Source organism: Musa acuminata, chromosome BXJ1-4 (genome assembly GCF_036884655.1).
Source record: "Musa acuminata AAA Group cultivar baxijiao chromosome BXJ1-4, Cavendish_Baxijiao_AAA, whole genome shotgun sequence".
Classification (NCBI taxonomy): domain Eukaryota; kingdom Viridiplantae; phylum Streptophyta; class Magnoliopsida; order Zingiberales; family Musaceae; genus Musa; species Musa acuminata.
In genome coordinates, this window is record NC_088330.1 from 42021504 (window position 1) to 42035702 (window position 14199).

Genomic DNA, 14199 nt, shown 5'->3' on the forward strand with positions numbered 1-14199 from the left:
TTAAAAAAGGTAAGTGTATTATACTTTAATTAACAGTACCACTCTCTGTCTCGTAAATTACTAATTATTACTCACATAAATGTCCTTACACAATATTGCATGTATATCCCCATTACATTAGCAATTTTTATTTTTGGATCTTAAATAATTCTATTTTTAATAATTGATAAAAGGGTTAGGAACACTTTTGATACTTCAATTTTTGTTTTTTGAAAAATATGGATAGACATAATTAGGATTTCGGTCCAAGCACAAATGGGATCGAGTTGACAATTTTCTTCAAATTTGTAGACGATCGATCGGGTGGCTTGAACCGGACACCCGAACCGGAAGGTTCGATTCGATCCAATCCTTTCATCTTCCAATCTTCCGCCCCACGGCACGAATAGAGATCAGTTGGCACCAACGTTCTAATCTGTGTGATTTGGAAGAGCAAGATTTCACTTGAAGCACAAAAAGACACTGAGTTGATATCAGTACAAGAAAAAGTGACCACCTGTTCATCACAGAATTGTTGGGTCGGAATCTGTACATAAAAAGACAACAAAAAATAAATAATGATAGAAATAGGAGCAGAATGAATGATAACTCACAATCCATACGTTCGATATAAAGTTCATAAGTTGTAAAAACTAAGTCTTTTTTTGTTTTTTGCCAAGCAAGCAAAGTAGAAGTAGTTCAATATGTATGATCCAACAAGCACGTCCACCAGCAGGCGTTCTTACACAAGTCCTAACCAAGTTGATAAAAGGAAGAAAAACCATAATCTGATGCCGATAACTCAAGCTCTCTACTGAGTCACGCCTAGCCACTTGGAGAAGTTCTCAAACTCTGCGTAATCACTGTCTGAGATCATAGTCTTATACCATGCCCGACCAGCAGCCTTAATTGCAGTAGCTTCTTCCTGAAAAGGGGTAAAGACACAGAGAAAGAAAAAGAAATAAACAATAACTCCACGTAGAATATATAATATAGCAGATCAAGTATTCTCGACCACTGGATTGTGAAACCACCAAGGCTCAAAATTAAATGGATTTCTGAGTCAACAATAGTTCAGCTGCATCTAGACTCGAGAATCAATGGAAAACACTAGACATGGTAAACATTTCAAGACAATGTTTAACACACTTCGTATTTATCATTTCCTTCTCTTTGTTATCTTTTTGAAAAGCTCATAACCCACTATAACTAAAAAAAAAAAATCCAAAAATTTCCCATGAGAGAAAAAGCAAAAGGCTTAATGCATCCAACTTTCCAACCTTGCAAATCAAGAAATATAAACCAATATGTCAAGCTTCTTGGTCATGCATGTTAGTGTAGATGACATAATTCATATTAACTTATAATTTGAACTAAAATACTTTTGTAAAGAATTTAAACTGTGGTTGTAGTTGCCCTTGCTATGTTAATTAAGAAAGAAGAACTAAAGGTTTTACAGAGAGAATTTTTCCAAACAAAACTGCTACATTTCAAGAGTGTCATATATTACGATGTGTTAATCTTGATCCAGGTATAGTCATTAAAAACTAGGCTGAAAGATCCAACTTAACTATAGGATTGGAAATTGGGGGGATGCAATAGGATCTATAGTTCTATACCCAAATATAGAGATTCAGAACCTATTAGCAATTGAGAGATTCTATTGCAGGTTATTTTGCTAATTGTCTAAACTGTACCATCATGTGATTTTAAATCTAAATGGAAGCAAGAGTGCTTCTAGAAAGATCATGACTTTAGAAAAAAAAATTGAATAATCTGATTATAACACATCAGTCAACCTTATTCCATCTCTGACATCACCACCACTCCTAGCCTCTGTACTCTTAATCTAACATTGCTCCAGTTACTGTATCAGCGACTCCTAGCCTCACAATCTTAGTTGCTCTCATACCTCATTCTCTGCCCACACCACTTTCCCTGGCATCCCAATTGCTCATAATGTTGTTTGCTGCCACCTCACCTCCAAATATTGCCATTTGGGAGCATCATCACCGTGCACTCATCATCGTTTCTTATGCATCAAAAGTCCTCTCAGGTTCTCCCCACCTTTCCATCTCATGCACAAGAACAGTAGTCTGTTGATCTCGAAATGGTCTTTCTATAAACTATTGTATATTCAATGATTTTGATTAATTATCAACATTCTCGGTACCAAATAGTTTATAGATGTAATTATTCTTAAGTTGAAAGCAACCATTGCACTTTCAGTTTTTAACATGCACTACTGTACATAAATTTTGTATTTGTAAAAAATTTAGGAATTCTGCCATTCTCAAGTCATTCAATGTCTAAGTCCTGCAAAACACTTTGGATTGTAGGAAGGATTTTGATTTTAACAATCTTAGTTACATAAAAATACCAAGAAAAGTAACTAATTAGCCTAAATATCTGCTAAGTTTGCTGAAAGTGTAACTTACACCACTAACCATAGCCTATTCTTAAACACCCCAGAGCATGCTGGACCTTTCAAGTGAACTCTTTGACTCAAAATCTAAAAGCTAAAGCATCCCTCGATGGAGTTAGGATAATTAATACAAAAACCTTGCTGTTTAAGCTTGATGCCATCACGCATAGTGCCAATACATCTTGCTTCAGTAAAGCCTAATAAAATTGCACATCCAATCTTGTTATGCAGTTTCATGAAATTTTACCTTGAACAAAGGACAAAAAAGCATAAAAGCAAAATCATAGTTTGGTATGACAAACAACAACTACTATTGAGCAAGGAACCATTCCAAAAAAATCCACCATAGTAATTGAATACAATATAAATTTTATATACAATGTTTCAAATTCTACAATAAATAAATTTCATCTTAAACATCAATATCAAATATAAGAAGTTCATTACTTCTGGATCTAACCAAATGTGTCCTAGCAAATGGAGACATTCACATGTCCTCCATGTTTTTGTTAATTAAAACAAGTATATTTCAAGAACAGTGGAAATATTTGCAAGCACTAGAAATTGAAAAGGCTCATACTAAATAGAAAACAGGCACTGTATCTGAAATCTATTAACAAAATATCAACTGAAGCAGCTTAATACTGACAATATACCCAAATAAAATAGCAAAGCGACGCCAACAAGATCAATTCCAATATGCAGGACAAACCAACAAACTAAATAATAACTAAGATAACAATACATGAATAGCAATACCTTATTAAGCTCGGTCCTCTTCTTGTCAAGCTTCTCCTTCTTGGCCTTGACACGCTGTGCCTCAGCAAGCAGAGCCATCCTCCTGGCGGTCTTGGCATAGGGGTTCAGCTTCAGCAGTGTGTAGAGATTCTTCAGAGGGTTCTTCTTTAATGTGTGCCTCTTCACCTCCTTCTTGATAGGCCGCACCACCGACTGCACCTCATCGGAGTTGATGATCCTCGACAGATCAGCATTGACCATTTTTGGCCTCGGCAGCACATAGCCCCTCTTCTTCTCAGATGGTTTATCAAAGCTTCCGAACACTGAGTCCAGCTTCTCGAAGGCTGATTTGGTCCAGATGATGAACCTGCCGATGTGGCCTCCCGGAGCCAGCTTCAGAAGGTTTAGGCGCTCAACGTTGGCAACGTCGACTCCAGGAATATTGCGGAAAGCTTTGACAATCTTAGAACCCTCGGTGCTATAGACGATCAGAGGCCCCTTGCGCGAGATGTAGCGGCGATTGCGCATTTTACCCTTACCCGGGCGGATGCCCTGGCTGTCCTTGGCCTTTTCAGCATCAGGGAAGGCGCCGACCTGCCTGAGGATCTTAATGGCGGCTGCGGTCTTCTCTACGCCCTCAACGGAGTCAGACACCACAAGGGGAAGCTCCGGGACAGACTCAATGCGGTGGCCGCGAGCGAGGACGAGAGAGGGGACGGCCGAGGCGGCGAGAGCGGAGGCGACGGCATAGCGGCGCAAGTTGATGTTGACGCGGCGATGCCAGCGGCGCCAGGTCTTGGTGGGGGCGAACATGCGGCCGCCACGGCACATGTTGCCGAAGGCACCCTGGCCGGCGCGGTGGGTACCACCGCCAGGGACGCGAGGGATACGAGAGACGGCGCGACCAGTGCCCCAGGACTCGGCAGAGGTCTGGTGTCCAGCGCGCTTGGAGACGGCGTAGGGCTGGCGGCTGTTCTTGGAGAGGTTGGCATGGACAAAGCGGACGACGTCCGGCCGGATCGGAGCCTTGAGAACGTCGGGGAGGGGAACAGAAGCAGGAGAGTCGGTGGCCATGTCGCCCTCGAGGGCCTGCACAGTGACGAGGGGGCGGACGGCGGCGGCTGCCATTGAAAGAAGGACGCTAGAGTGAAGCCCACCTTAGGGTTTCAGAAAGCGGTGGAAGAAAAAGACACGGCAAATGGTTAACGACCTTATATACGAGCGTCGCGTGGGTTAGGCTTTTGACCACGGACCGTCCATCGTATTTTGATCGGTCGCGCACTGTCCATTGTAACAAGCACCCGTTATAGAAATGGTTCAGACCCATGAACTGCCATTACCATTCATCTATAATTACATGACGAATGAGCTCCCAATATTCTTTGACGTCACGATAATATTTAATATTATGATCATAATCTTAATAAAATTAGTAATACTTGGATTTATTTTTTTTAATGAGGTTTTTGGTAGATATGCAGAGTCCTTTCTCTTTTATTTTAAGAAAAAATTTAATTCTAATATATTTAGAGGGTCAGCTCAGACCTTGAGTGAGATAGCTTAGATCATAGAGACGATGGCTACTCTTATGTGACTCCTTACACTTATCCGAGACCATTACCTCAATGATAATATATTGATTAACCATTTAAGTACCTCGAGTATAATCATCGGTGATCTATCTATCAATGACTAAAATAGACAAAAGAGCTTGAGCAGTATCATGAATGTATATATTATGAGTTATAGATGAGCATCAACTATACCTCGGATCTGATTTGTGAATCGAGCAGTAAAGTTCGTGAGTGTTTCTTTCTCCCTTTGCTTGAGTTTAAAGAGTGTTGTTGCTGAAGACCGAGGGTGTATATTCTTGAGGAAGTAGAGTTCAAACCCCCTTGCTAACTGTACAAATGAGCAGATGGAAAGTGACTTTAAGTGAGCATACAATTATCGTATTATGCCTCTTAATGTGGTCGGGAAGATACAGCATATTAGAGCGTCTAATGTGCTATATAACGATATTTAGGCATGAAAAATTATAATGTGTCACATCGAATCAACATTACCATCGAATGCCTCTAAGGACGAGAGACAAAAGTGTTAGTGAACCTTTACGCCATAGTTGAGGTGTCAACATGGCTCGATTCGATTGACGATATCTTGGAGCGTCTTGGGGACGAAGGTCTCGCTTGATCGGGTCGTGCTAAGATTTGGTGTGGATGCTCTGCTTTCAAGAACCCATCCGCCTTTGTTGCGCCTTGGATTCCTGCACACCAGCCTGGGTCAAGATGGGGTGATCCCGATTTCAGCCCCCTCCAAAGCTTATGCTAGTAGGGTTATCATGTTTGTCTGATGCCCCTCATCAGACTAGCGAGGGGTTCTTATTGTAGCCCCCGGGAGGTCGACCGTACGCGGCCTTTGCCGACATTGATCCCTCGGGGGGCGAACATACCTTCGGATGTCCGTTGCCTGGGATATGTGGGAAGGCGTAATGCAACACTGTCCCGAGCTTCCCGGAGCAGTCATTGCTGCAGTCGAACTGGTCGGCACGACATCGGACGACACAAAGAGAGGACAACTGATGTCCCAGATTTCTAGCGGAGCTTCTTTTATTGCATCTCCTTCAAATATCAATCCATCTATCATAATTGGATCCATAGGGAGTCCTCCATTAACCTTGTTGACTAGGCATCGAATTCAAGTAGGACATACTAAGGATAGTGTGTTTCGTTGAATTCCACGATCGAAAACTAGGGTGCCCTCCTGGCTAATGGTTTGATAGACCTCGGGTGCTTCTAGGATCTCGACATCGCATTGAATCAAGGAACCTTGATGAGTTCCGGTAGCAGTGGAGCCAGCGATTATAGGTGAGCTTATGGCACCACTTGTTGGGGCAACTAGGGCAAAAGTGTAGCGATGGGTTGTATCATACCTATTAGCATATGTACTTATTGAGTGAGATTTAAGAACACCACGACAATGATAAGTAGGTGGCTTATAGCTATCCCTATGCGTAAGAGACCTAGATCATTGAATAAGTGTTAATATCTCATCGGTGTCTGCATTGAGGTGGATGCACTAATGTGAAAAAAATAATAACCGCTACCCCCATAAGATGAAAGTATTGTGGGTCGAGGGTAATGCCACTTCACTTAAGTGTTCATTGAGATGATTGGTGGGATATTGAGCCTTTATTTTTAGTGTAAAGAATGTTGTTATAAGAAGGTGTCATTGATGTTTTGGTCAGCCCAACGTAGTTCTGACTTATGTGTATAAGAATATTCAAAGTGTAGTCGATATTCCTTTGAAATGGAAACGTTAGAGTTTCTAAGCTATGAAAGATTTTTAGACTCGATCACTTTAGCACTCAAGTTTGTAACTCGAGGTAGTTGAGTCTTGTAACCTTTAGTTAAAAGTGATCATTCGTAATTATGTTAAACATTGAACTTTTATACTTGATAGTAATCAGATGAAATATTCTATAAAATATTTTTTGAATGGGCAACCTTTAACAATATTAATTTGACATTTGTCCATATAGGCAATAAGAGTAGAGCAGCTCAACTTCTTCCGACCTATATGTCACTGGAGGATACACGTCAAATAGTACTTGATCAATGATATTTTTTTATTATCGAGCATAGTATTCATAATAATATTATGATAGTTCACTATCTAAAGATAAAGAACCATTTTGGTTATCTTTAAAATTGATGTATGATTGTATTTCTTAAAATTTCATTAATCTTGCTCTCAGCATAATGGATTTTTCATCAAACTTTATATCTTAGATTTACGAATGTATTTCTTCCCTGAATTTTTCTTACTTAATCAACGAAAAAAATCTCTACTTACTTCAAGAGTCACGGGGGATTAGACACGAGATTCTCTCCCTCTCTCTCTATATTTATATAATTATGGTTCAGCTCCTCTCATATTTGATAAATCTATTAACATGAAACCTCTTTCTCTTTTTTTTAGATATATTGATAATATTCTCTTGTGTCTTGGGGCTACTAAAAGTTCTATCGTATTGTTCTTGATATCTTTCAAACATATAAATCTTTTACAAATCAATGTATTAAACTTGCCAAGTCAGAATTTTTTTTCTTCCAAATACTAAACCTGATAGGAAGCATAAAATCTACTTATTTTTTTCATGTTAGAGAGGGTCACTTCCCTTTCAAATACTTAACTGTAGAAGAATTCCTCCTTCTGCCTTCAATGGCATGACTCAACAATTCCAAAAGAAATTGGGAAGCTGAAATGGGACCAATCTCTCCTAAGCTCTTTTCTCATGGATGTCAAAAAGATCATCGATAGGAATTAGTCTCAGCGGTCTGCATCTTATTTATCGAGACACAGTCATCTCCCCCAAGCATGTGGCAGACCCTCATTCCATGAAGCTTCCATTCCATGCAGCTTCCATCCCAAATTTGATAGCCAACATTTAAGCCCTCCGGCAATCAGTGTCCGGCGCAAAAGGCTCGGCCGGCAAGGAGACTTTTCAGCGCAGGATCATAGCAGGTAGTCGCCTCTCCGGTCTTGTCCTGCGAAGTAAAGGAGAGCTAAACCCCCCGAGTAGGTCGCCGACCTCTCCAGCATTAAAAGCCTCAACAGAGAGGAGAAGTCTTCATGGAGCGTACTTAAACTGTTACACGAGCATTTTACCTTGGTTCTTTTCAGAGACAGAGAGACAGGAGAAATGGTTGGCCTACGGAGCTAGCTTTCTTTTTGTGCTCCGACGAGGAGGATGGATACGGATTGGTTTGTACTCGACCGACTTTTGCTGTGATATATTTTATCTTAAAAGGAAGAAACGTATGAGGCGTCGCCCGTGTGCGCTACCTCAGTCAGGGCTCAGCACTCACCTCTACGGCACTCGTAGCCTGGGCGGTCCATCTGTTAATTTAGCTGGGACCCACTTGAGCGACCGATAGAAATGCGAGAGTGGCTGCTGGACGCTGACTGGAACTAGATAGGCAATCTTGTACCTCGGTAGCTCCGTCTCTCTCTCTCTCTCTCTTGTGAACATTATTATTATTAGTTACGAAGGCTGTTTAGAAAGGAAATCGTCTTCTTCGTTTGCTTTTGCCCTCCGTCGATCCAAGCATCAGGCAAGAGAGATGGCCCAAGCGCTCCGCCTCCTCTCTCCGGCCACCACCAACCCATCCATCCCCAAGTTCTCGGTCCCCGCACCTCCGTGGCGCCCCCTCCCCTCCTTCCCCCGCCGCCGCCCCCGCGCCCTTCGCGCTTCCGCCTCCCTTCCCCCGCCCGATCTCGGCCTGATCTCCTCTGACGGTGGCGCTGGCGCTGGCGCGGCCATCGATGTGGACGCTGTGACCGAGGCTGAGATGAAGGAGAACGGGTTCCGGAGCACGAGGCGGACGAAGCTGGTGTGCACGATCGGCCCCGCCACCTGCTCCGCGGAGCAGCTGGAGGCGCTCGCTGTCGGCGGGATGAACGTGGCGAGAGTCAACATGTGCCACGGGAGCCGCGAGTGGCACCGTCAGGTCATCCGACAGGTCCGCCGGCTCAACGAGGAGAAGGGGTTCGCGGTCGCCGTGATGATGGACACTGAGGGCAGTGAGATCCACATGGGTGATCTCGGCGGCGCCGCTTCCGCCAAGGCCGAGGTGAGGTTCTTGGACCGGTTTCTTGTAATAAAGGCGCTTCCTTTTCTCTTTACATTTGGGTTGTCTTATTCCAATTTGGATCTTAGACAATGCACAGAATGAAAATGGGTAAGATCTGGGCAATGAGAATTTTGGGAGCTACAGAGTTTATTCATGTCCTTTTACATTTGTTGGAATATTAATCGTCGCTTATCTGTTTGTTAAAACTCATTCGACTGATATGTTGACTTGTAAATTTGTTAAGAAAATATAGATGAAGATTGTGCTCAACAGTAGAGTGCAATAGACAAAATAGTACTCAGATTAGCATGCTCTAGAAGTGGAAAAGTTCCAAATGCTGGAGAATTACTAATTTATAAATATAGCCTAGCTTAATTAACTATAGAAGTATTTGAGATTGAATGAGTAATCAAGAAAAATAAATAGGAAAAGGAGGGGGCCAAGTAAAAAGGAAAGAGGGTCAGAGAACTCTTCACAACAAAATTCAGGCGAATGGTACTGGCCAAACCCTTTCTTCCTATTTCTGAAAAGGGTTCGGTAAATAAATGAATATTTACTGCCTCTCTCTCTCTCTCTCTTGTGAAGATCTAGTAAGTATGTGCATATCTACTGGTATGATTCATGCAGCAGTCAATCTGGAGTTCTCTTTCATGTCAATCATACCTCTGTAACATACTTTCTCATGCAGGATGGTGAAATTTGGACATTTAGTGTGCGAGCTTTCAACTCGCCTCTGCCAGAACGGACCATCAATGTGAATTATGATGGCTTTGCTGAAGGTTGAATACTGAGAATCCATTGTTTTTTCTTTCTTCCTCGAGGAATTTCTACTTTTTTGGTTAGGAACCTTTTCTGACCATCATTTGGTCTCTTAAGGCTGTTTGTGCCTAATACAGATGTTAAAGTTGGTGATGAACTTCTGGCGGATGGAGGAATGGTTAGATTTGAGGTGATTGAGAAGATTGGGCCTGATGTAAAGTGTCGTTGCAATGATCCTGGGCTGCTGTTGCCACGTGCAAATCTTAGTTTCTGGCGGAATGGTAGGCTGGTTCAGGAGCGTAATGCCATGCTTCCGACAATTTCTTCTAAGGTTGGTACATCCATATGCACCCACTCAATGGCTCCTTTTGAAAACTTCCAAAATTCAATCATAAGTGCATGCGTTGCACACTTGTTATCAAGAATCTCCTAAGTTACTATTTTGGATTATGTTTAGACTGAAATCACTTAATTTTAGAAGAGCTGCAGATTGCATTTTAATCTCCCTTCAGTATTAATAATAATATTCAATACTTGACTTACTAATACAGTGGGTACAAGTTATTAGTACAATCTCAATTACTAAAGTCAAGAATCAAAGTTTGCCATCAATCTCACACAAAAACATTACAGCCTTTTCTGACACTAGAGAAGCACACGCATGAAGTTTCTTCTGTTTCTTGTCAGTGTTGTTCATCATTCTTTGGTATCTTGTCTTGTTTAAGTAAATTCTTCATAATGTCAGGTGTCATTTCAATCTTGGTTTACAGTGTCTCACTCTATTTTGGCTTTTTTTTCTCTCACATTCTCTACTGCAGGTTCAAAATTATTATGTGGTGGCTGCATTCATTATTGCACATTACTAGATTATCTCAACTTGAAAGTAATTTTCTGAAGCCACACTTATTGATGCTGTTGAGCATCTTGATCTTTGTTATGTTAATTGCATCAACTAGGTGTTCATTTCAACAGTGTATAAACTTATGAGCATTTAAGAAAAAATGTTACCTTTGTTTATGTTGTATTATAGTTTCACTTTTGATATAAATGATTTTTTTTTTCTCTGACTCGGGAACACTATGCAATTTGGTTTAGCTGCAAAAAGTTATTTAATGGGACTTGCTGGACTACAACTTTGCACTTGCCACTGTCACATCTGAAATAGGAATATCTCGAGTGATGTTTTTGTGTAGCTGGAAATTTTGTTTGCATAATCTAGATAAATGCAAATACCTATATATAAGCTTAATGATAATTTTAAGTGCTCCGGAAGAGTGAAAGATTAGCTAACTCTGGAAAATGCTTTCATTAATCTGCACTACATGCACTTATGATTTTGATACATGCAGGATTGGCTTGACATTGACTTTGGGATTTCTGAGGGTGTAGACTTTATTGCAGTATCCTTTGTCAAGTCTGCAGAAGTCATTAATCATCTCAAAAGCTATATAGCTGCACGATGCCGTGACAAGTAAACAGAAAATCCTTACCCTTTTTCCTTTTCTTCTTATTATTATTTTGCTTTATAAACCAAAGAAATTGCTAGTTTAGCTAATAACAGAACATATTTTCCAATGACAGAACATATTTTTCAAGGCATTTTTTTCTTTTCAAAGTGATCCAAGATGTAGACCTTTCTGTATACTGCAAATGTGCTCCTGCTGATGTGGGGTTTGGGAGGGTTAACGTACGCAAGCAACCTGATACGTGTAGATGTTATTTCTATTACTCCAACTCTCATCACCCAAGTTACAAAAAAGGCATATGTTCTTGAAATCCATATATGTGAATCTACTATCCTTGATGATGGCTAATAAAGTGATATCAGAATTATGGGATCTTTTTGTGTTCAACTGTGAAATGGCAGAAAATATGTGCTAAAATTGCATCAGTTTTTGTCAACACCTTTTTCTTCTTTTTAAATGTCATATTTCACTTCACTATCTACAATGATGATTGATATTAAATAATTATTATTTGTCATGGTGGGGCTCTACAAGTCATGACTGAAGGAAGATTAATATGATATGACTGAAGTCATGGTGGGGCTCTATAGTGGCTACAAGTTATTCAGTTCTACATTCATTCTGATGCTATCTGCAATCAAGAAATCTTTCTGATAAATTTTACAAGCTTAAAAGAAATATGAATGAAACCTCCCCTACCTTTTTTGACTGTTTGTAAACCCACTCTTACTTGCACTTTTATGTGATGGCTTGCAATTACATATTCCAGCGAAATTGCAATAATTGCAAAGATTGAGAGTATTGATTCCTTGAAGAATCTGGAAGATATCGTTCTTGCATCGGATGGAGCGATGGTAGCCAGAGGAGACATGGGTGCTCAAATTCCACTGGAAGAAGTCCCTTCTGCTCAGCAAAAAATTGTTAAGCTGTGCAGGCAGCTAAACAAGCCTGTCATTGTAGCTTCGCAGCTTCTGGAGTCTATGATCGAATATCCTACACCAACTAGAGCTGAAGTTGCTGATGTTTCAGAGGCAGTTAAACAGAGGGCTGATGCTCTGATGCTCTCAGGTGAATCAGCTATGGGCCAATATCCAGAGAAGGCATTGACTGTGCTCAGAAGTGTAAGCCTACGCATTGAAAGGTGGTGGAGAGAGGAGAAGCACCACGAGGCGATGGAGCTTCCAGATATTGCATCTTCTTTCTCTGACAAAATTTCAGAGGAAATCTGTAATTCGGCTGCCAAAATGGGTTAGTATCTTCATGTTCACTTCTGCCAAACTATATTTAGCTACATCATTGGCCATCCCGAACTATATTTAGCTACATCAATTGCGTTGATTTCTATCTTGTACAAAAAGAATTCCTTTTAGCAATTCCATTCTCTTCCTAGTTCAAACTTCAAAGTGCTTCTTAATCACTTAGCGATGTAGTTTATCTTACCACGTGTCCTTCAGTTTTTTGGCTCTACATTGATCTTTTCATATCGGGATTGTTATCTTAACATCAAATGAGCAAATTTTAAGGAATCAATATCTGTACTCAAACTAATGTCAGACTACTGCTACTTCTTTTGGTATATTATAACATATATACTCCTGATAAAACCAACCTATTCTTTGTGATTAGAATGGCAGCCATTTAACCTTAACATCTGCTATATCAGTGAAAACTTGGTTGTATGTCTGGCAGTATTAACATTGATGGTTCACATAATTGTGGTCATAGGATAGCTATGAAATTTAGGAGAGACAGGGCAACAGCTTCCTGGATACTGTCTTGAGCAAATTTATTCAAAGATCAACTAAGAAGAAAATCATAAAAAGAAAAAACCAAAATAGGAACACGAATTTCCAGGAAGAAAGAACATATTTCTTTTCCTTAAGTTAAAAGTCTGTATCAAACTTTATCATTATAAAACACATGAAAATTGTTATTACACACCAGTCATACCTTGAAATATATTCTGGTTTGGAGCAGACTTCATGGCATTCAGCCTTCAGTCCAATGGCACCATTGTGTATGATTCTTATAGCAAGGTTTTCTTAAATATGGTTAACACACACATTTTGCATGGTTGAGATAATTATTGCCTTAGCTGCCCGCCATGTGCAGCAGTTTCTCTTTGCATAAGTTTGTGTGTAGTGGCTGTTCTTTTTTCTTTTGACCCAGCTAATTGTGACCTACAGCCAACAACTTGGGAGTGGATGCACTCTTCGTCTTCACAAGAACAGGTCACATGGCCTCTCTACTTTCGCGCTGCCGCCCTGATTGTCCAGTCTTTGCATTTACGTCCTCGACATCTGTGAGAAGGCGATTGAATCTTCTGTGGGGTTTGATACCCTTTCGACTTAGTTTCTCAGGCGACATGGAGAGCAATCTTAACCGCACCTTTTCTTTGCTCAAGGCCAGAGGAATGATCCAGTCTGGTGACTTGGTCATTGCATTGTCGGATACGCTGCAGTCTATTCAGGTGATGAATGTACCCTAGGAGGATTTTTGCCTTAGCTTGTCCCACGTGATGTATGATAAGCTGCATATGGCGAGCCTGTTAAGATAGTTGTTGGCTTTGCAGGCTAATAATTTGTTTCCGTACTCTGTTGTCTCTTCTAGATTATTCATCATGGCTGATGTTTTATGCTTGAAATTGTGATACTTGACCTTCAGCTTGCATATTTCGATCATGTAATTGCTGTTATTAAGTATTTGCCAGTAATATTAGTGCTCAAGTTTCGTTGAGCAGGAGCTTCTACTCTTAAATTTCAGCTCATTCTGCGTGCCTTGTCTGCTTATAATCTGGTAATACCGGTGATCTGTTAAAAATGTCACATAGATTGAGATTGACAGCTTCCTCTTACCATGATCTGGGAAACTAAGTCCATTGCATTTTTTTCTCTGATTTTAAGTAGTATAGCTTTATTCCAAAATGTTTATTTAGTCATTGGTTCCTTATTATTTGTGACAGAAAACTGATGCAGGAGAACATCAAGATTGATGCACAGTGTAGTCATCTAAATGACTATTAAATCAACTACAGCCATTCTCTTAATTCTCTGAGATTATTGAAGGCAAATAGCTGCCAGAATCTTTTTTTTTAAGGTGCAAATTCTGGTTAAACTTCATGAACATTTTCCTTTTTTGGTGATTTAGATTGAGCTAGACTTTGGTGCAATTATACTTCAATATACTCGACATATGA

At 40.4% G+C, this 14199-nt stretch overlaps 2 protein-coding genes across 2 annotated transcripts; one reads left to right on the forward strand and one right to left on the reverse strand.

Moving 5' to 3' along the window:
- Nucleotides 1-578: 578 nt before the first annotated feature.
- LOC135671775 (large ribosomal subunit protein uL4-like) lies at nucleotides 579-4331 on the reverse strand. Its single transcript, XM_065179969.1, has 2 exons — nucleotides 3164-4331; nucleotides 579-904 (listed from the first exon to the last, which is right to left on the reverse strand). The coding sequence occupies exons 1-2, from the start codon at nucleotides 4268-4270 to the stop codon at nucleotides 791-793; spliced, it is 1221 nt and encodes a 406-aa protein (XP_065036041.1). The 5' UTR covers nucleotides 4271-4331; the 3' UTR covers nucleotides 579-790.
- Nucleotides 4332-8194: 3863 nt separating this feature from the next.
- On the forward strand, nucleotides 8195-13760 carry LOC135671777 (pyruvate kinase isozyme A, chloroplastic-like). Its single transcript, XM_065179970.1, has 6 exons — nucleotides 8195-8778; nucleotides 9467-9557; nucleotides 9675-9868; nucleotides 10887-11008; nucleotides 11773-12251; nucleotides 13190-13760. Exons 1-6 carry the CDS (start codon nucleotides 8269-8271, stop codon nucleotides 13489-13491), a joined length of 1698 nt encoding a protein of 565 aa, XP_065036042.1. The 5' UTR covers nucleotides 8195-8268; the 3' UTR covers nucleotides 13492-13760.
- Nucleotides 13761-14199: the final 439 nt, after the last annotated feature.